The sequence below is a fragment of the Cydia strobilella genome, chromosome 9 (assembly GCF_947568885.1).
Source record: "Cydia strobilella chromosome 9, ilCydStro3.1, whole genome shotgun sequence".
Classification (NCBI taxonomy): Eukaryota; Metazoa; Arthropoda; class Insecta; order Lepidoptera; family Tortricidae; genus Cydia; species Cydia strobilella.
Genome location: NC_086049.1, coordinates 5594248 through 5615595, shown reverse-complemented (window position 1 = coordinate 5615595; position 21348 = coordinate 5594248). Strand labels below are relative to the sequence as shown.

Here is a 21348-nt window from a genome sequence, read left to right as displayed (position 1 = left end):
ACATCACAAACCTATTTGTGCCCAGATTCATGGTGCCCCCCATAATTTTGGCTGTATTATTTTCGAGTCAGAGTTCACTGACGGCCCTATAGTAATAAAAAAATTAGGTGTTGTCAATGTGGTGGTAATTTGTGGAGTTGTTTATTATTTCAGAAATAATAAAATACAGGAAAAACTGTATTAAATCATTTTATTTTACCAAACACATATCACATTCCATTAGAATACATTATAACCGCTTTAGGTTTTAGCCCATTTCTTTCGTCGCCTCCGACTCCGAAGGTGCTTGGACTAGGTATGTCCTACATTATCTACATTTTAGAGTAGTTAGCAGTTATTTATTTACATTTACGCGTACGTGTTTAAGGAATGTGTTTTCATTCGCGATTGTGTTATCTGTTGGTAGTTAGCTAGGTAAGTTTTCGTTTCTTCAGCAAATTCTTTAGGTTTCTTTTGTGTCGCTAATAGGCGTTATATTTTCAGAGCGTGATGGAGGCTATGGATATTCAGGCGGTGGAGTCGAAGCTGAGCGATGTGACGGTTACGGCGATACCGATGAGCGGTAAGAACGTGCACAAAGACTTGGGTCACGGCGGGAGCAGCCATGCTACCATATCTACGGTGCCGGCGGCGTCGCCATCTTCCATAGGGAAGGATAAGGATAACGGGACTTCGAAGTACGCGCAGCTTTTGGCTGTTATAGAAGAGATGGGTAAGGAGGTGCGACCAAGTTACTCAGGCAGCCGCAGCTCAGCAGAGCGTCTGAAGCGTGGGATCGTGCACGCGCGTATTCTCGTGAGGGAGTGCTTGATTGAAACAGAGCGTTCTGCACGACAGTAAAGCTCTATCTCAACATCAACAGTCAATTTTAGCATACCTCAGAAACAAATCTTTGTATAACTGCCAACAAAGTTGCAATATAGTATAGAGACTGCTTAATTTCTCGAGCTCTCTGTTATTGGATTGTGAACCTTAAGAAACAAAGAGTATGTTGTTGAATAATCTTGCACAAGTGAATTTGAGAAACAAAGTAGTCAAAAATATGTGTTGAAGGCTCCAATTGGCTCTGAAAAAGTTATTTATTGCTCATGCAGCAGTCAAAGTATATTAGTGTAAGTCTCAAGTATACTAATAATAATATTTCTTCTGGTAATGTGTCCCTAACATTTATTGATAATAGAACTGTCATATAATTTTGCAGCCTTATTCTTATTCTCTCGTTTTTTCTTCTTATTTTATAAAATCTATTTAACAGATTTGCAAAAAAAAATTGAATTGCAATAGTACCTCCAATCTGGGATAATATGTTTCATACTAAGATAATATTATACAAAAAAAGGAAGTTAGATCTGATACATGAAAGACTAGAACACAAATTTATTTATATAAGGAATAAGAATAATGCTGCTATAATAAAAGTTAGGGTCTTATTTATTAGAAATAAAAAGAAAATATAATTCAGGGTACTTAGACTAAATTTAAGAGATTTATTTTGAAAATGTGATTATAACATATAAATTTTCTGTATTGAAAGTAAATAGGCAAAGCACATACAAACTGAGTTAAATAAACCCCCGTGGACTCCTCAGGTATGCTGGTACCGTTTCTCCATAGAAAGTTCTAAGATGAGAAGAATCTGATACCTTGCTTTGTCATAGTACAGTCAAGTGTAAAAATATGGATGCACTCATCATACTCAAAAATATGTCCCATAGCTCTTTTGTCATTAAGAACTATGGGACATATTTTCGAGTAAGTTGTATGCACCCACATTTTTACACTTGACTGTACAAAGCCCATATTTTTAATATCAGATTGAAATATGGTTATCCACTTGATTATCTACCTTATATTAACAGTCATAAAGTAAATATTACAAGCATCATGCTATTAGAAAGCTTGTTTTAAATAATGACTTTGTTTTGTTTGTATTAAGGTAGAAAATCAAATGGATTAAATTCATCTGTAAATCACAGACTAGCTTTGAAACTAGATTTCCAAATGTTCAAGCTTTACTTCCCGTTTAATACAATGTATGTGCTTTAGCCTGAAACTAATGTAGTTACATCAAATTAAATCTCAAATGAATATAATTTACGTATACATAGAACATTTTACAGCATAATGCAACATATTGATATTGATTCTTTTAAAGCCGTTTAGTTGAATAGTAAGTAAGTTACAACAATTGGCAGTTGTTTCCCAATACAATATAGAATCTATATTACAGAATACAAATATTATACATACAATCTTAGAGCTCCGATCCTCTGCATCTTTGGCTAGATTTTAGAAGTTCCTAGGAGTTTAGGATAATTCAGGAAGTGATGGAAGACTCGCGCATTTTATACTGTCAAATGAATCTGTTATCTTTTTAATATGCAAAACTGACAGTCTGCCAACAATCAGTTTATCTGACTGTGAAAACAATCAGTTAAAAACCCTAATATCATCACAGGTTTTATATTTTTATACCTTTCCCGTTGTATGTCTGTGTATCTGTAGTCAAGTTAAATTTTACCCACTTCCCCGTTTTCGATGAAGTTGAAAATTTGTAAGTCGGGTGACAATGCAATATTATGGTACTATTAAGCTGATCGGATGATGGAGACAGGAGGTGGCCATACGAACTCTCTGATAAAACAACGCAACCTAATTGTGTTTGGGGTTGTTAGAATTGTCTCGATGAGTATTAGTTGCCTGGAGAAAGAAAAGTACAGTCAGTGATAAAAGCTTGTACCAAAAATAAAATTTTTGCCAAAAACTTACATATTACCTTTGTTCTTGCTCACAGCCAGACTATAATCAAGCAATATGTACAGATTTGTTTTAAACAAGACTTAATTTTCTTATTACTGTTTCTCGAGATATAATATTTTTTTTATTCAAAAATGCAGAGGATAGAGCAAAATAGTATTCATGGCACAATTCGTTTCTGAGATTAGTAGGACTTAATTTTTTGGGTTGCTTATGTTCTATTTCAATATCTTTTATTTAAAATCTTACAGGTCTTTTCACAAAATGCTAACATACTTATGATAGAAAAACACACACAATAAAAGATAACATATTCCACCAGTGTACAGCATGTGCGGCACAAGCATTTTTGTACTGAATATGCTCGTGCGGCACAGCGCCTCACACTAGTGGAATCCCGCCTTAACTATCGTCTATCAATATCATACTATGTTATTGACGTGCGAAGTGCGTTAACTTTCTTGGGCTCTAAATTTCATACTATTTGACATTATTTAATATCAAAATAACTAATGTGTCCCATAGCCGCCAGGCAAGCGCCACGGTCGCGCACAGCCAATAGGGCAGGGGTCCCCAACCTTTTTCGCCGAGCCCTTCTTGGCTCAAAGATTTTTATTTATGAATACCCCCTTTTCTTTATCGGTAAGGTACACTACACCTTGCCGGTTCGGGGACGCCCACCTGGTTGGGCATCCCTGCTATAAAGAGACCTGTTAGAGATAGCTGTCCTGAAAAGCCAGGCTGTGATCGAAACATTTATTGTGAACATCTACCTCAGACAAAACAATATATAAAGTAAAATATTATTAATCTTTAATAAGCATATTTTAAGACACCACCTTTGGTATTTTGTGATGTTGATGTTTCATGATATTAAAGTTAATAGTGCAGCCATAAGTTAGTTACGAAGTCTGTGGGGCAAAAACTGAGTAAATAATTTTTGTTATTAGACGAGTTCACACAGAACGAGTCGCCTCGAGATGAAATTGCCGTGCGAAACAGCTCTGTCTGTGAAGACGTGCCTACCCTGACGCATTGCGGGCCGCACGTGGGTTTGCCTCCGCCGAGGTAACTCTACACAGATTGAGATCCTTCGCCAGCTTTAAGGTGCAGTGGGTTCAGAGTTTTTGAAAAACCATAGCGCTTTTTTAGAACATAATCCGTTTAACAAAAATGTTATAAGCAATATTGAGGCCTTTTTCTAGTATCTTCATTGATTCGAAACCTAAGTAATTAAACAACTTTCGCTCTCTAGAAAAAAAATCACGAACATAGGTCGCAAACGCATAGGTTTACAAAAGCTATTAGGCGGGTCCACACAGAGCGAGCCGCCTCGCGAGCAAATTGTCGCGCGAAGCAGCTCGGTCGGTGGAGACGTGCCTCGCCCGAGGCAATGCGGCCAAGGCATGTGGCATGTCTACACAGATATTCCTCTTTCTGAAATGCGTAATGTTATTTTTGATCGAACTCATACATTACTTTTTTTTTAAATAACAATGATATCCCGGGCACGCACGGCTGTCCGCTCAGTGCTCAGCGAGCTGCGTTCGGAATAGGCCCTGAACTCACTGCGCCCTAATGCGGCATATTTAATTGACATTTTAAATAGTTGACCCAAAGTTCCACATTGATAAATGTTGGCTCAATTCTTGCTTCACGGACTACACTTAATGTAACTGCCCACAAGATACTCATTACAACTAGTTTGAGACTTGGAATCAAGTCAAGTCACATTAAATGTCTAGTATTAGTTCAGAATCCTTGATGATTTTCACAGTATTCTAATGTACCGAGTGTCAATGATGTACCAATATTTAAAATGACCTGAAAATTCAAACAATTATGTGCGTAGTGTAGATGCCCAGACACTGTTAGTAAGGTTTATAAACTGGGTTCAGTTTCAATATCCATTGACTAAAGAACCAAACTATAAAACATTTGTATTGTATCTGTGACTTTGACCAGTATGAGTTAATTCCTTGGTACATCTTTATAAGAGCAATATAACCTGATATTATTTTTACGTATGATTTTTCCTCATACGTATTGCTTGGTATTGCTCAGAAAATGTATAACCATTATAAAGGCAATCATGTGACCTCATATTAGAGTAACATTATGTAAGATAAAGTGCTCATTGTTTGGTAATTTTGAATTATTAGCATTAAGTTGTACATATTTTAATTTTCAATGCTGCTTCTAAACTTTACCCTTTACCCTTTGATTGTAATTTGTTTGTGTTCCCTAATTTTAAATTTAAATCTGATGTCCTTTACTTGCATTTTAGGTTTGGTGCTTATTTTAAAGTCTTGCGTCCAGTAAAAAGCAAGGCGTTATCTTTTCCTCGTTAGAGAAGAGAGTTGACGACATGCATACACAAATTGAAATATTTACATTTATTAGGGTGTAACCGATTTGGAAAACTAACAAGCATGTTAAAAACTAAAAGCTTTTTGCAGAGGGCGCCTCTGGCTATAGGGTCCGACTACAGAATAGATAACAAAACTAAATCACCATCACCAAACACCTTCCATGAGTTCCATGGCGCGTAGGTTAGACTAAAACCCTACCGTGACGGACCACGCACTGTAAGAAGTTTCACACTTTCATATAAAACAATTGGTGAATTAATTACATTTACCTATTTTGGTTTACGAGAAACAGCACGCTGACAGATAAATGGACAGCGGAGGCTTAATGATAAGAACAAAAATAAACTGCCTCAACCTCTCTGCAGTCTCTGGACTTAACCCGGAGGCGCCTCTGTTGTGAGCAATTGTCCCTTTTTAATTTGGATGTAACATTTTGGTCCAACTACCGGAAATGTATACCTTTTAATATAACGCTAGTGTAAGGAGAAATTACGAAATAGTCTTAATATATAAAATAAGTTACCATTAAAGAATAAAGTACTTACTTGAATGTTAAACTTACTAAATGTAATTCGAGTCCATTTCAATATTTTTTATAGATAGATTTTTCCTGTATTTTTCTTTCCATTCGATGTCATACTTATATTTGTCTTCTATTGATCTGTACGTTTTAGCTGTTTTATGAATTATAAAAGTTTTCAAAGTAATTGTAAGTAAACCATGAAACAGTACAAATTTTTAGCAAATTAAATGTAAAGAATTATGAAATAAATGTTAAATTCATTACAGTTTATGAGAAATAGCTTTAGTCGGCTGTATTTATTCATGTATGGGCATATTTTTATTATATTAATATTAATAAATGGGTTTAAAATAGTACAGATTCGTTTTAATGCTATACAATATTGACACCTGTTTTATGCGTTTTTATGTTTTTCAATACATGAAACAATTGTCACAGAGATTAGTGTTTTTTGCGTTTACATCTTTGTACCTAATATACTTATCCACTCTGTTCTGTGCTAGTATCATCTACGGCTTTCGTCCTAAGATGGCGTCTTGGAGCACCAAATGGCGGTGGAACACGGGCTACAGTGCGGACTCCGTCGAGTGGTGCCCCGTGGAGCCCTACCGCGATGTGCTAGTGTGCGGCACTTACCAACTCGAGAAAGAAGACGAAGGTAATAAATACAATATTGTGGTTGTGATGTGATGAAAAATTTGATGCCCATTCTGAACCAGTTGATTACGTTTTATAGCCTGTTTCAAAGATCTAAGTGAGATTTCTGCAATAGTAGGATTTACCTAGGGGTCATCCATTAATTACGTCACACGAATTTCTAGGTTTTGATCCCTCCCCCCCTCCTTGTCACACTTGGTCACATTTGGCAAACCCTTGGTGTGACGTCACATTTTTTGGCAATTTTGTTTTCAACGAAATCTGCAATTCTAATTAGGTATTATTATTTTTTTTTCAAAATGTTTTCCATAACAGAAATATTAGCAATTTTATAACACAAAATCAATTAGGAAAGAAAATTTAACGAATAAAAACGATTATCGTTCCAAAAACTCGTTATTTAACTTTACAACGAATGAAAAAAAAATTAAAAACATTTCGGTTAGTGATGAAGTTAAAGTGACATCACAGTTAGTGACTCCCCCCCCCTCCCCCTTGTCACAACATGACACATTTTCTTGACCCCCTCCCTCCCCCTAAACGTGTGATGTAATTAATGGACGATCCCCTAAAACTGAATAAGTAAAAACACAGGCGATTGTGTGTTTGAGAATGTGTCATACTACTTAATTAACAACATTTGAAAAGTAATTATGGAAATAAGAACAATATTCTTCAACAAGTTTCGTTCATTTTTGAAATCTGGTTCGAAGGACCACTTTTATTGTTCATGTTATGTTCTCAGTATGTTCTAGCTACACTTAGCAAGCGAGTCTTGATTGCAACAATATTATTTTTAGATCAGCAAACGAAAAAACAAACAAGACTTGGCAGGATCTACCTCTTCCAAATCAACCAAGACACAGTCGATTTGTGTCCTGTCCAATCAGTCGACACCGCCGGCATACTAGACCAAAAATGGTGCTATCATACCATTCAAGACCACCCGGTGCTCGCAGTTGTAACCTCCGAAGGATCACTTCAGCTATACCAACTGTATGAAAACGATGGTTACAATTTAAAGCTATGGCTCGAAGATTCGATTGGTCAAGACGTTTTAGCGCTGTCTCTTGATTGGTCGACGAACAAGGAATCGGGCGAGCCATTGATTGTTGTGAGTGGTTCTGCAGGTGATGTGACTGTTTTTAAGATTGTTGGAAGCGGTTTGATGAGGGTTCGGACGTGGAAGAGTCACGGTTTTGAGGCGTGGATAGCTGCATTCAATTATTGGAGCCCTGACGTGTTGTATTCGGGTAATTAAAAATATTAAAATTAAGGTACCTGAGCATGGTATAATAAGAGAATGTGAAGCCGTAGACCATGGTATAGTATCTCTGAAGATGAGTACTAATGTAATGCTGATAATAATGCCATCTCTGGGTTATGCTCGAGATCTATTCCTCAGCCGTGATGCCCTGCTGAGCTAAAAAGCGGTATCTCAATTGAAGATTGAATGCAAATAAGTACCTTAAATCTTAATCATAGTTCCATTTCCAGTTCATTCGTTTTTGTGATACCGCCTTTTAGCATAAGGAGGGCTGTGGGTCTAGATATAATTCTTGTATGTAGATGGTAGAAAAATACACCAAAACAATATTATTTAAGCAGTAACTTAATCTTATGATATTTTTGTTCATTTTAAGAATAGGCGAGTCCACACAGAGAGAGCGCCTCGGCCGAAATTGTCGAGCGAAGTAGCTCGGTCTGTGGTGGAGACGTGCCTCGCCCGAGGCAGTACGGCTGCGAACGCGAGTGCGCTGCTTCGCCTGAGGCTACACTGTCTACACAGACCGAGTTGTTTCGCGAGGCGGCTCGTTTTGTGTGGATCCGCCTAATCACATGATAGATGGCGCTGTTCTGAGTATTATTTGTTAATTTAATTTCTTTGGGACTTACTCCAGCCAAAAAAAACAGATACTCTTAAGGATACCTTTATTTTATAGGTGGAGATGATTGTGTATTCAAAAGCTACGACATCAGGGTTCCTGACGCGGCAGTAATGACGAACCGCAGCCACGAAGCAGGTGTTACCTCCATCAGGAGTCAACTAGACGTTGAACATCAACTAATCACGGGCAGGTCTGTGACTATACCAATCAATATATTTACGAGCGTTCTATCTAGATTCTAGTGGCGTCTAAAACTAAACAAGAGTATCCGTCTTTTTCTACCTGTATTCATAAGAGAGGGACGGGTAGTCTATCTCGCGGCGCTTCTGTGCTAAGCCTACAGTTCGTCTTGTGTCACACTTCGCATCCCGCCGCCCCTGGCCCGTTTTACCTTTGGAGTAAATACTCCCCTGATTCTACCAGTGACAACTGCTTTGCTGACGCTAGTCTTAGTTGTAATACTTCTGAAAATGCTAGGACGGCGATTTTTGCTCTGTTGACATATGGCTTAAAAAATGTAATGTTAGAACAAAATAAATAAGGGCTTACAGTATCCATGGTTTTTCTAGGCTTCCACATTTTACTCTATTCAGTGATACATTTTGCAAAAATCTTTATCTATTTTTACAGTTACGACGAAAAAGTCCGTCTCTGGGACACCAGGAGCCTAAAGCGCTGCTTGACCGAGACCGCAGTGAACGGCGGTGTTTGGAGACTCAAGTATCATCCCAGCAGTCCTACAAATGTGCTAGCGGCCTGCATGTATGGGGGCTTCAGAGTTCTAGGTATGAATACGATCAAAGAAAAGTAGGTACCTTTTAAAAAGTCCATCTCTGGGACACCAGGAGCCTAAAGCGCTGCTTCACCGAGACGGCAGTGAAATGCGGCATTTGGAGACTCAAGTATCATCCCCGCAACCCTACCACTGTTCTAGCGGCTTGCATGTATGTGGGCTTCAGAGGTCTAGGTATGAATACGATCAGACATCAAAGAAACATTTTAAAAAGTTTTAGATATAAATACGATCAAAGATTAGAGACCTTATGTCTTTGCGATAAGGTTTACAAATTGTCAGTTTATAGTGTTGACGGCGTTGTTACAATATGATCAGTGATCATTTTAAACGTATCTTTTTTCATACAACGCCTTAGGCAACCAGTTACCGGAGGCTATGGATGCCTACAACTCCAGATATCTCATGCCCTTTGCTGAAACTTTACTGTTTTTTTTAAAGAACCTCATTCAGTAGACCCTCGAGAAAGCCTCGGCATAAAGAACCTACATTCCATAGTTCGAGCGTTCGCGAAAATAAATTCCTCTGAAACAGCAAAATGCGCGTGATGAACGCCATCCGACATTCTATGCAACATTTTTTAAATATTTGTATTTGCTGCAACAACAAATTATTATGGTCCATCTAGTATGGTATCAAATTGATAAGTATTGCGCCAAGAGCGCGATACCATAAAAAATAGACGATATGGGTTCTGTGGAAAGACTTACAAGAACAAATAACATACTTAGTACATACAATATATTTGTTTTTACAGGTGTGACAGACTCCATCTCCGTTTTGTGTGAATACATGGAACATGAGAGCATAGCGTACGGAGCAGACTGGAAGTTTGACAAATCTAGAACAGTGGCCACTTGTTCTTTCTATGATTGCAGCATGCATGTAGGCAAGGTTGATATTGAGAACTGATTTTTAATACTGGCTTTCGCTTTTTAGGGTTATTCCCACTAGTTACCTGTGGTAACAAATTAACAATTTTTGGTGTGAACATTGAACTGGGAATAAAAAATTCTACTAGTTATCACCAAGTGAGTTGGTGGTAACTACTGGGATTGTTTTTCTCAGATGTTACCGCTGGGGATAGGTGGGAAAAAATCCCAGTTGTTATGTACCACTAGTAACAAACTTGGTGGTAACTAGTGGACATAGTCCGCTGTTTAGGGTTCCGTCACTAGTCTTACTTTGAGTCATGTCAGTAATAAAATAAAGGTTCATTTTAAACATGTTGTATTTCAATTTGCTTATAATGTCATGATAAATATAATTTATAACAATTACATACTTAATAAAGTAATCATTTGCCGTAAGTGAAAAAAAAATCTTACACCATTTACAAAAACCAAGGCTTTGGGTAGCTATCCGTACATTGCTTCGTAAATTTTAAAAATTCTAACTGGCCAGATCTCCCTACCGTAAATTTGTACCTTAATATTTTTTACTAAATACAGTCTATGTCCTATCCTTGGAATTAAAGTACATGATTAATTTATGAAGCGCGCGCGCACGCTATGATAGCTCGTACCCTCTTATACGAAATAGCCTTCCATTTTGATTACGCGTTTGATTTTGATGAAATTGTCTTGCCAATTCCTGGCGTATTTATGCCACCACGCAATTATTTTACATATTAAAATATCTATTCTATAAAAATGCCCACGTTTTGCTTTAGTTAGATTTGTATTATTGTATGTAAGTTAGTTTGTGAGGTATGTATCTATAGGCCTTAGTTGCCTGATAATAAATTATATTTTATTCAAAACGATCAAATTAAAATGTATACTTTACTGGGAATGAATCACGACTACGTTTTATGTATTATTTAAGTCATGTTTTAAATGTTTGTTAATATAATAAATTAAGACTGTAAAAAATCTCTTATTATATTCATTTCTGAATACCAAATGATTTGATTCCCTGAATGCTGTGTTTTTGATTAAAATACAACATGATTTATATTTTAAGTTATTTTTACTTAGGCTTACGTTTGTTCACATTTTCATTATAATTACATTGTTTGTTACCTGCGTCAACATTTCTCGCCAAAGAGATTGAATTCAATCTTTATGTTTCACATAACGCTAGGTTTCAAATAATTACATTCAAAATCAAACAGCGTACACAATTTCAGGTATTTCAGTTACATTTTAAGCGTAAAATTCTTGGTACAAATAACCATTAAGTATAATCAGAATCACTACACATAACTGTGTATTTAATTTATTCTCAACAATATATGATCGACATACCTATATGAAGCTAAAAGATAATTGTATTATTAATAGACCCCAGATTTTTTTTATAATTTTTATAAATCACAAGATACTAACATTAGACTAGTTTTGATACTAAAATGGCAACTGAAAAGTTGTATGGTGTACATAAAATATAACATTACACGAATGTAACGCATTTATAATATTATTAGTTATATAATATCACTGCCTTGTTACACGTCTATGCGAACGTTTTTTATGGCCCCAGCAACAAGGATAGAACATGGCAATTATTTTTCCACTCAATATTTTACGGTGTATGATGAAGATTCGATGCATGTGTATAAATATCGAAATATTATCTAACAACAGTATCCTAATAATTATAAAGTGGTTGATAAATAATGACTTTTTAGTTTTATGTCTTTTTTTAGATATGTGTTTGGGTGAATCAACTTTTACAACACTTGGTTTCGTGTCCTAGCAAAGAAAAATCGATTTTTCAAAAACCATGTTATTACAATGTAACTTTTATCTGATCAAGTTGTTAATTTTATTGTGTAAATTAATACTTATGGATCTAATAATGACCATGTAAACAAAAAAGTAAAAAAAAATCAACATGGTTTTTGAAAAATCGATTTTTCTTTGCTAGGGAGTCTAAAGCACGGAATCAGTGTTCTAAAAGTTGATTCACCCGTTTATGTCTAATTAATAACTTATAACCGAACCGTAAAATATCATAAGCAGGAATACCTGCCAGTTCTCTGGCCTTGTTGATAGGTATTAGATGAGGTTTACATATTTGGAACGTTTTACAAGTTCGGAAGAGCCACTTGAAAAAAAAACTACGTAAAGATTGTAATAATATTTAAAAGATCATGACATGATGAATATCGGTAATACTTTCTATATATATAATATAAATCAATAGTTGTGCACAACACATTTTGGATAGTTATTACAATGACTTTGTACCTATTTCATTATTAAATTGAATTTTTAATTTGCTGAAATACGTGTTTTGTTGAAAGTACAATACGGTACAATTTTTTAAATAGTATTTTCTACACAATTATTCCTTTCGAGCGCGTATGTTACAAGTTACAACAGCTAAGTAAATTAATAAGATAATTATATTATGGTCGTTATACCTCCATCATAGCCAAGGCCGCAGTTGAAAGCCACAAATAATGTAAACCTCATAGTTGCCTGCAATACTGTTCCATTTGCTAAATATACCTTCGATAGGTGTCCCGATGTCCTCACGATAACTGCTATTTACATTACAACTATATTTACAGTCCTAGTCATCCTAAAGGGACAATAGTATTTACATAATTCTAAAATTCCGATTACTAAAAAAATTACACCTATTCACTGTTAAATTTTAATGTATATGTAAAATATTCTGTACATATTTTTCCGGATTCCGAAAATTGGATAATATATTATGTTAACATTATCTACAAATTGTCTATACATGCATTTAATCGTAACAAAGGTCTATGGGTGAAATGAGGCGACGAGCGAAGCGAGGAGTATGGGAGATGGTAGTTAGAGGCTGCGTCTATAGTCAGAGAATTAATGTAAATCTCGGAATTGAGAATATAAGATTGAAAAGAAAAAAAAAAGGCATAGATATAACCAACCAGTTTTAAACAAAGTATTATCAAAGTGAAGCATAGCTGCCTTGAAGAAATAACGTAGTAATCATTGTAGTGCACATATTTTAATGCCCGATCCATCATATTTTATCCCCAGATATTTTTATTATAATAATTACATAATGTTTATGGACTTACATAATGACTGTACAAGTACTGCTAGTTATATGGCATTTGTTCAGGTTTTTTACAGGACGTTGAATAGTTTTGTATCGCAGTTGTAGAAGCTCCTCGCTTAGCATCGACGGCCATGATACCTCATCAAGAACACAGCCACTGGCTCATAAAACGTTTAAAAAAAAATGTTTTATTGCTTACGGATCAAACGGCAGTAGACTTAGCGTAATCACAGTAGACGCAGCAAAAACAGTATACTCCATACAAGGTATAATCAGGTAGGTAAAGTTTTGTTTGAAGTGAGGTTGCTGCTTATGATGCTTCTACTGTGGCTTGGTAGCTCAATGATTATAAATTACAGTAGTTATTTGAAAAATACATTAAATAGAATGTCAAATCACACATTGTTTAACATCTTGTCTGTTTTTAGGGTTCCGTACCCAAAGGGTAAAAACGGGACCCTATTACTAAGACTCCGCTGTCCGTCTGTCTGTCTGTCACCAGGCTGTATCTCATGAACCGTGATAGCTAGACAGTTGAAATTTTCAGAAATGATGTATTTCTATTAAATCACATTTAGAAACGGGTCTATCGCGAATTTATTTTGTTACCTTTATATACCGTCGTTTCGACACAGGTTTCACTGGTCGTGGTCGCGGCTAACTGACGTCCCAGCAAAATGTCAAAACAGAGATTTGTGTGACTACCCCACGAAAAGTGCATTTAAAGTTTGAGGTAGAAATCACATTTTCAAACCACCCACTACACATAAAAGTTAATTATTGTCAATAGTCCGCCACACAACACTCACAACATCCGCGCACACATCCGAAGATAGATCCCTTGGCTTTAACTTCTGGATCACTGGTCCCCAAGTTGCCGATAAGTTAAAACCATCTTCCCTATTAAAATTATCCCCCCCCTATTTAAATTATTCTATTATTATTATCATTATTATCCTCGAGTTGTGCGAGAAGCGATTGAAATCAAGAAGCACCCCAGAAATTTTAATAGGGAAGATTTTTAACTTATCGGCAACTTGGGGACCAGTGATCCAGAAGTTAAAGCCAAGGGATCTATCTTCGGATGTGTGCGCGGATGTTGTGAGTGTTGTGTGTCGGACTATTGACAATAATTAACTTTTATGTGTAGTGGGTTGGTTTGAAAATGTGATGTCTACCTCAAACTTTAAATGCACTTTTCGTGGGGTAGTCACACAAATCTCTGTTTTGACATTTTGCTGGGACGTCAGTTAGCCGCGACCACGACCAGTGAAACCTGTGTCGAAACGTCGGTAAATAAAGGTAACAAAATAAAATCGCGATAGACCCGTTTTTAAATGTGATTTAGTATGTGTTCAAACCGCGAAAGTTTTAAATGTTATGATGTATTTCTGTTGCCGCTATAACAACAAATACCAAAAACAGAATAATATAAATATTTAAATGGGGCTCCCATACAACAAACGTGATTTGTTTGCTGTTTTTTTCCGTAATGGTACGGAACCCTTCGTGCGTGAGTCCGACTCGCACTTGGCCGGTTTTTTTGTTATCATTTATAAAGCTTTTACAATGTAGCAATATTCATAATAATGTCTTTTTAAGATACTACTGCAATACACATAACTTCTCACAAAGCACACTCAATACTGGCATTACATAATTTGCTTACATTTACCACTGTATCTAGATGTACTTATACACCTAAACACACCTTAAACGGTGCAAAGCTAATATCGGAACCATCCCTCTAATAAATATTGACGACAACGTCAAATCATAGGTAACAGAGATTCCATCATCAGATATGAGTACTTTCCAAATTTACAAAAAACTTAATTAAAATAAAAAAGGGCGCAAAAATAAAGTCTAAGACATAAATACATCAAAAGGGCAATCATAAGTTGCAGTAAAATCATATCACAAGAGTTGCGCGCAAGCGAATTCGTCACTTAAGCTCACTTAAACTAAACATGTTCAGAGTACTCATTCAGTAAAACATCTTTTCTCAAACTTGCAGTGAAATGTTGACATGACTTACTTCAAATTAGGTCCGTAATTACTACGGTCCGGTGCGATGAGTGAAGATGTTATGTAAAGGAATTTCATACAGCCTAAACACACCTGCCTGTAAAGCGATCTTCTTTCTTTTTAAGCAGCAGCCGCGGGTTGGTCAACGACACCTTCTCGTAACTCATGAGGCCCTGCGACTTGCTCAAGCTAAATTCAGTTATTAGACAGTTTTTTCTCGATTTTGGCCACCGTAGCCTATGGATATTTCATTGCAAGTTTGAGAAAAGCACTATGCAAATCTCAGACGAGAAACGGGGTTGCCGGCCGCGTATCCCTGTCGTCCTCGCTACGCTCGGCCGTCTATATCTACTTGCCCTGCAACCCTTCGTTTCCCGGCCTCTATAGTAATGTACTATTACCGAAAGTAGGCTTGTAAGTTAACTGCACTCAATAGGTGGTACCATATTCAAGTTTGACTGGATACTTGAGTTTGGTATAAAGTAGATGTCGAGTGAGGTGCGGCGCGTCATAAATAGTCATAATTTAAAAAGCTAAGCGTAATGTAATACCTGAAACGGAGCGGTTGCCATGCGGACCTGCCGCGTTTTGTTACATATATTTTTTTACAGAATTTTGACATTCATGGTTTTATTTTGATTTTATTTTAATAGAACTAAGTAGAAGTAGGAATGAATATAAAAATGTTTTGTAAAGCTTACAGAAGCTTCATTTTTCCATAAGAGAACGACGCGTTTTTTAGCATTTAATTCTCCTAGATTTGCCGCTATGCTATACATTGTAGTATTAATTTATCGAACAAGGGACCCCGCTCCCGGCCTCTCGCGGCAGCGGGAGCTCGCGCACGCGGCCTCTCGATCGAAGCGGGGTCACACTTTTTGGCCTAACGGGCCGCACCTCCATACGCAAAGTCGTATCTCTCAATAAGTCGAACGTCCCTCCGCACCATATGTTCCACTGCACATCACTAGGTTCCCGTTCCCGTTCCCGTTCCCGTAGCCGCACTCGGTCGACCGACCCCCCCGCGCCCTTAGCTGGGCGGGGTGTGCCTCGGGCAGGTGGCGCGGAACAGGTCGTGGTCGAGCGTCCAGGCGTGGCTGCGCGCGCAGGGCGCGTGTGCGCATGCGCGGCAGGCGCGCGCGCTGCACGCCAGCCCCGCGCCGCCGCCGCCGCACACCGCGCAGCGCGTGGCGCGGCACGACCACACCGCGCCTGGGCAGTGAGCAACGAGGAAACATTATATATCATTACAGAACTGAACCATGCCATATAAGCAAATTTATACCTTATGAATTAAAATGACGACTTGTTAAGCCATATGCGACCCTATTGTCTACTGTTTACGAACCTGCTTTGCTTAAAATATGTTTTATTTAATAATAATTAAGTTTAAGTGACATAAATACTTACTCTAGAAATGTTGTACCTACTATGTACCTACCTATTTTACTGACCTGTAAAACATTAACTTTTACCAATAAATGTCTTGTATCTTATACCAAAATTAAAGAGTACCTTCGATTGTAAGGCGGGAACTGGCTTCCTGGAACTCTTAAGATAAATGTTATGCTCTTAACGGTTAGAAGTGATCGACCCTCCTCTTGATTCTTTCGACTTCTAAGTAAAACGTGACAGCGACTTTATTCTACACCTTTCGGAAGAATAGCCATCCTAAAATAACTACTATTTTAGTACAAACCAATTTTTTCAATAAAGAGAGAGCGAAATTAAAATTAAAACTTTGCATGCCGGGTCATCTCTTAGCGCCTACGCTTTTTGCCGCCTTTTTCTACTGAAAAAATTGGCTTGCCAAACTATACCTGATAAATATTACCCAGGGCGGATCAAGCTTTATAGTCAAGGGGTCACATGGTTAAATTCTTATTATTTTTTAGAGTTTCAACGAAATATCTACTGTTGTCCTAGATCCAGCCTAGAGGCCAGAAAGGGAGTCATAACCTTGATGATCCTTCTTCCCCTTAGATCCTCGACTATAATACTTACTGGCGAGTCCCCAGAGCCTGGCGCCGGCAGCGAGTAGTCCGGGCGCCCACACTGCACAAGCCTCGTGCAGCCAGGCGGAGCCGCCCGCTACTATAATACTTACTGGCGAGTCCCCAGAGCCTGGCGCCGGCGGCGAGTAGTCCGGGCGCCCACACTGCACAAGCCGCCCGCTACTATAATACTTACTGGCGAGTCCCCAGAGCCTGGCGCCGGCGGCGAGTAGTCCGGGCGCCCACACTGCACAAGCCGCCCGCTACTATAATACTTACTGGCGAGTCCCCAGAGCCTGGCGCCGGCGGCGAGTAGTCCGGGCGCCCACACTGCACAAGCCGCCCGCTACTATAATACTTACTGGCGAGTCCCCAGAGCCTGGCGCCGGCGGCGAGTAGTCCGGGCGCCCACACTGCACAAGCCGCCCGCTACTATAATACTTACTGGCGAGTCCCCAGAGCCTGGCGCCGGCGGCGAGTAGTCCGGGCGCCCACACTGCACAAGTCGCCCGCTACTATAATACTTACTGGCGAGTCCCCAGAGCCTGGCGCCGGCGGCGAGTAGTCCGGGCGCCCACACTGCACAAGCCTCGTGCAGCCAGGCGGAGCCGCCCGCTACTATAATACTTACTGGCGAGTCCCCAGAGCCTGGCGCCGGCAGCGAGTAGTCCGGGCGCCCACACTGCACAAGCCGCCCGCTACTATAATACTTACTGGCGAGTCCCCAGAGCCTGGCGCCGGCGGCGAGTAGTCCGGGCGCCCACACTGCACAAGCCTCGTGCAGCCAGGCGGAGCCGCCCGCTACTATAATACTTACTGGCGAGTCCCCAGAGCCTGGCGCCGGCGGCGAGTAGTCCGGGCGCCCACACTGCACAAGCCTCGTGCAGCCAGGCGGAGCCGCCCGCTACTATAATACTTACTGGCGAGTCCCCAGAGCCTGGCGCCGGCGGCGAGTAGTCCGGGCGCCCACACTGCACAAGCCTCGTGCAGCCAGGCGGAGCCGCCCGCTACTATAATACTTACTGGCGAGTCCCCAGAGCCTGGCGCCGGCGGCGAGTAGTCCGGGCGCCCACACTGCACAAGCCTCGTGCAGCCAGGCGGAGCCGCCCGCTACTACCTAGTCGGCTCATAAGTTCTGTCACTGGCCTTTAAAATTTAAATTTGGAACTCCTAAAACAAAAACCGTTCTGCATTTGAATTTCGAATCTTTATTAAATATTTGAGTAGTATAATTTTGCAATTTTCTGTTTTCTTCAACATGGAGTGGACGCTTAAAGATAGCCGTACCGCAATAATTGCACTATATCGTTGTGGTCACTCGCCGACTAAAATTTTTAAGCTACTTGAAAATTTAAAATTATCTCTAAGATTTGTGTATCGTACCATAGAAAGATACAGTGAGGTCTCTAGTTTAAATGACAAGAAAAGAAGCGGTCGTCCGCGTACAGCTAGGACTCCAGCGGTTGTACAAGCAATTAGGGCACGCATTGCCAGAAATCCCGCTAGGAAACAAAAAGTTATGGCCCTCCAGATGGGTTTGAGCAAAAACACGGTGAAAAGAGTGCTTAATCAAGACCTGAGACTTCGTGCTTATAAACGAAAAACTGGCCATCTTCTCAATGGTCGGCTTAAAGCTTTAAGGCTTGAAAGCTTTATTGAAGAAGTACGCTAAAAATAAGCACCGTTGTATACTGTTTTCGGACGAGAAAATTTTTGACATAGAAGAAAACTGTAATAAACAAAATGATAGAGTGTACGCTCGCAATAGTAAAGAAGCGTCTAATAGCATTCCCCGTATTCAAAGAGGTCATCACCACGAATTAATAAACTAGTGGATGTGAAATGACTCCTATTTAGTATGAAAACCAGTGTCGCTAAACTCACACATTCATAGTAGGGCTCGCGGTCGAATCCGTGTTTCGTTTACACGTTTCGAATACCCGTCTCCGAATAATACGTAAACGGTTTTCTGGCCCGTTCCGCACGTTTAATTAAGAAACGTGTAGTTAAGACCCGTGTACACGGATAAACGGGTATTCGAAGATACGTATCTTATTTATCCGTGGCTCCGGGACACGTCCTTGACGATAGTAGCGAAGGAACGAACGCCAGCTACAAATGAATAGACAAAAGATTCATGACGAGTTTCTGTCATATTTAACCTTATTCCGTGAGGTCGTAGAGTCGAAATTAAATAAACGGTTTAGAAAACCCTTTCTTGAGCAGGTAGTTTTTGCTTGCAATAGGTATTACGAGTATTCACGCTTCTTATCAAAGTAGTATTTTATATAGCACTTTAAATAGCTACTTTTTTTTACGTTGCGGGTTAGCAATAAAATAAAACAAAAACCTGCTAGTACCTATTTAAAAAAAAAATTAGAACCATCGAGTTCAGTATGTAGGCAGGAAGTCAAACTAATGTTCGAAATTGGCATTAGGTAAGTATTTATAAAAAAGTTAATTTTTAACTTGCTTCTTTATTTTTAGTTTAATTTGAGAACATGATATGAAATTATATTTCTTGTCATATAATGTAGTGTAGGTACACCTTATAAAACAAAGTCCCCCGCCGCGTCCGTATGTCTGTCTGTATGTTCGCGATAACCAGACCTCACCTATGAATGAAGTTTTTCTTTGGGAATGTTTATGTGTATATTTTGTTAAGGTTTTGTTTAAATTGGTAGAAATATGACGATGTTTACTAATGAAGTTAGAAAAAATCACGCTGGCCAGGACTTAATCGGAAACGCTGCCCAATCTATTTGAGATATAACGACACAATGTATGGTGGAAAAAAGTCTACAAAAAAGTGCGCGATGGCTGTCTGTCTATATTTTAAGAATAATTAACCCATTATTAACTTCTAAAAAAACCGGACAAGTGCGAGTCGGACTCGCCCACCGAAGGTTCCGTACAAAATTTTATTTTAAATTTTAGTTGTTATAGCGGCAACAGAAATACATGTGTAAAAATTTTAACTGTCTAGCTATCACGGTTCATGAGATACAGCCTAGTGAGTGGTGACAGACAGGTGGATGGAAGTCTTAGTATTATTGGGCTTCCGATGTGAATACTTGTTACAGAATGTATTTTATTATGCTTGACTCTCCAAGCGAAGGTCGCTAGTTATTAATAAACATTTTAAATCAACTTGATAAAATTGCACCTTCTCAATAAATTCTAATTGTTTTTGCTCTAGGTACCTCTTACCATAATAAAACGCTTTTTAGTGCGGCGCGGCTACAAAACAATGGAAAACATTTTCTTGTGCAGATGTTTTAACCTTATTACAACGACATAAAGCTTATAATTCGCGGTGACACTTGTGATGATAGTTTGGGAACCTACATGTTTTCGACGATGACAAACAAAAGGATATTGGAAAACAATGGATGGATGGACCATTTAAGTTTATTACCTGAACGCTAGTGAGAAAGTGACCAAAGTGAATTATGAATGATTACCAATTTAAAGATCTATCTTAATGTAATTAGCAATATTATCGCAAGTTATCCAAGGTAGTATGGGTTTTATGGTTCTTGGGTAAAATTCTGCTTTTCATTTGAGCATGATTACTCGATAATCCCGCTTTTGTGCACCTAACTTTTTTTGCGCCGTTGGCAGGTTTGTTGTTTTCGCAAAGCAGTAATACACCTGAAATAAAAATAACCACGAAATAATTAAACTGTTATTTTTAATGAATATTGTATTCTGTCTGCACACCTATTATTAATGAAAAAATACAATACCATAATGTAATTATTAAAAAAAACTATGATCGATATCAAATTCATGTAATTAGCTTAGAAGCAATCGGTTTTATTAAATGATATAAATAGTTTAAAATAAAAATTATATACCTACTATTAAACATAGGAAGATGGCTCAGTACCTATGTTTTATCAATACGGTTAAAAACAATTTAAAAAAATGTAATTGTGCGGTTTTATGAAACCACGATGCAAGTGAAACTTTTTTCGGATTGTAGGCATTTAACTAAAAAAATTCGGAAATTAATTCGAATTACGGTATTAAAATCGCGGTTTTAATGTTAACTTAATAAATTGGGGCGATAGAAAAAAAGTTTTACTTTAAAAATCGTACGACAAACGAATTCATCTGAAGTCAACATAATAATAGTGGAAAGTGGACCTTGTTACCATTGTACATTGGCTCAAACTGGTTCGGAGTATTCAGACCCGTTCGGAACGGTCTTAAGTACCCGTGTAAACGGAGATACGTGTCTGAGATACGTTTCTTGGGAACGTTCCTTCGAAACGTTTTCGAATCCCGGCGGTTCCGTGTAAACCGGGTTCTTAGTACCGCCGGGCTT

General features: G+C 38.4%; 2 protein-coding genes across 3 annotated transcripts in view; one reads left to right on the top strand and one right to left on the bottom strand.

Annotated features, from left to right (window-relative positions):
* Window positions 1-55: 55 nt before the first annotated feature.
* Window positions 56-10196, top strand: LOC134744128 (diphthine methyltransferase). Of its 2 annotated transcripts, XM_063677825.1 has the most exons (7): window positions 56-295; window positions 484-681; window positions 6181-6310; window positions 7110-7562; window positions 8253-8388; window positions 8829-8983; window positions 9749-10196. In XM_063677825.1, the coding sequence occupies exons 2-7, from the start codon at window positions 490-492 to the stop codon at window positions 9901-9903; spliced, it is 1221 nt and encodes a 406-aa protein (XP_063533895.1). In that variant the 5' UTR covers window positions 56-295; window positions 484-489; the 3' UTR covers window positions 9904-10196. The 2 variants fall into 2 exon arrangements, with proteins under 2 accessions (XP_063533895.1, XP_063533894.1); XM_063677824.1 differs by lacking the exon at window positions 484-681.
* Window positions 10197-10204: 8 nt separating this feature from the next.
* Window positions 10205-21348, bottom strand: part of LOC134744129 (uncharacterized protein CG5098-like) — a 30479-nt gene continuing 19335 nt past the window's right edge. The window contains exon 13 of the mRNA XM_063677826.1: window positions 10205-16233. Within this exon, the coding sequence (XP_063533896.1) occupies window positions 16052-16233 (182 nt within the window). The 3' untranslated portion in view covers window positions 10205-16051. The remainder of the gene's footprint in view (window positions 16234-21348) is intronic.

What these genes read in the sequence shown, in the direction of transcription:
- LOC134744128 (XM_063677825.1), top strand. Translation starts at nt 490, where the DNA reads ATGGAGGCTATGGATATTCAGGCGGTGGAGTCGAAGCTGAGCGATGTG. An exon ending in CATCAACTAATCACGGGCAG is followed by an intron (nt 8,389 to 8,828) that starts GTCTGTGACTAT and finishes CTATTTTTACAG; the next exon opens with TTACGACGAAAAAGTCCGTC. An exon ending in TGGGGGCTTCAGAGTTCTAG is followed by an intron (nt 8,984 to 9,748) that starts GTATGAATACGA and finishes TTGTTTTTACAG; the next exon opens with GTGTGACAGACTCCATCTCC.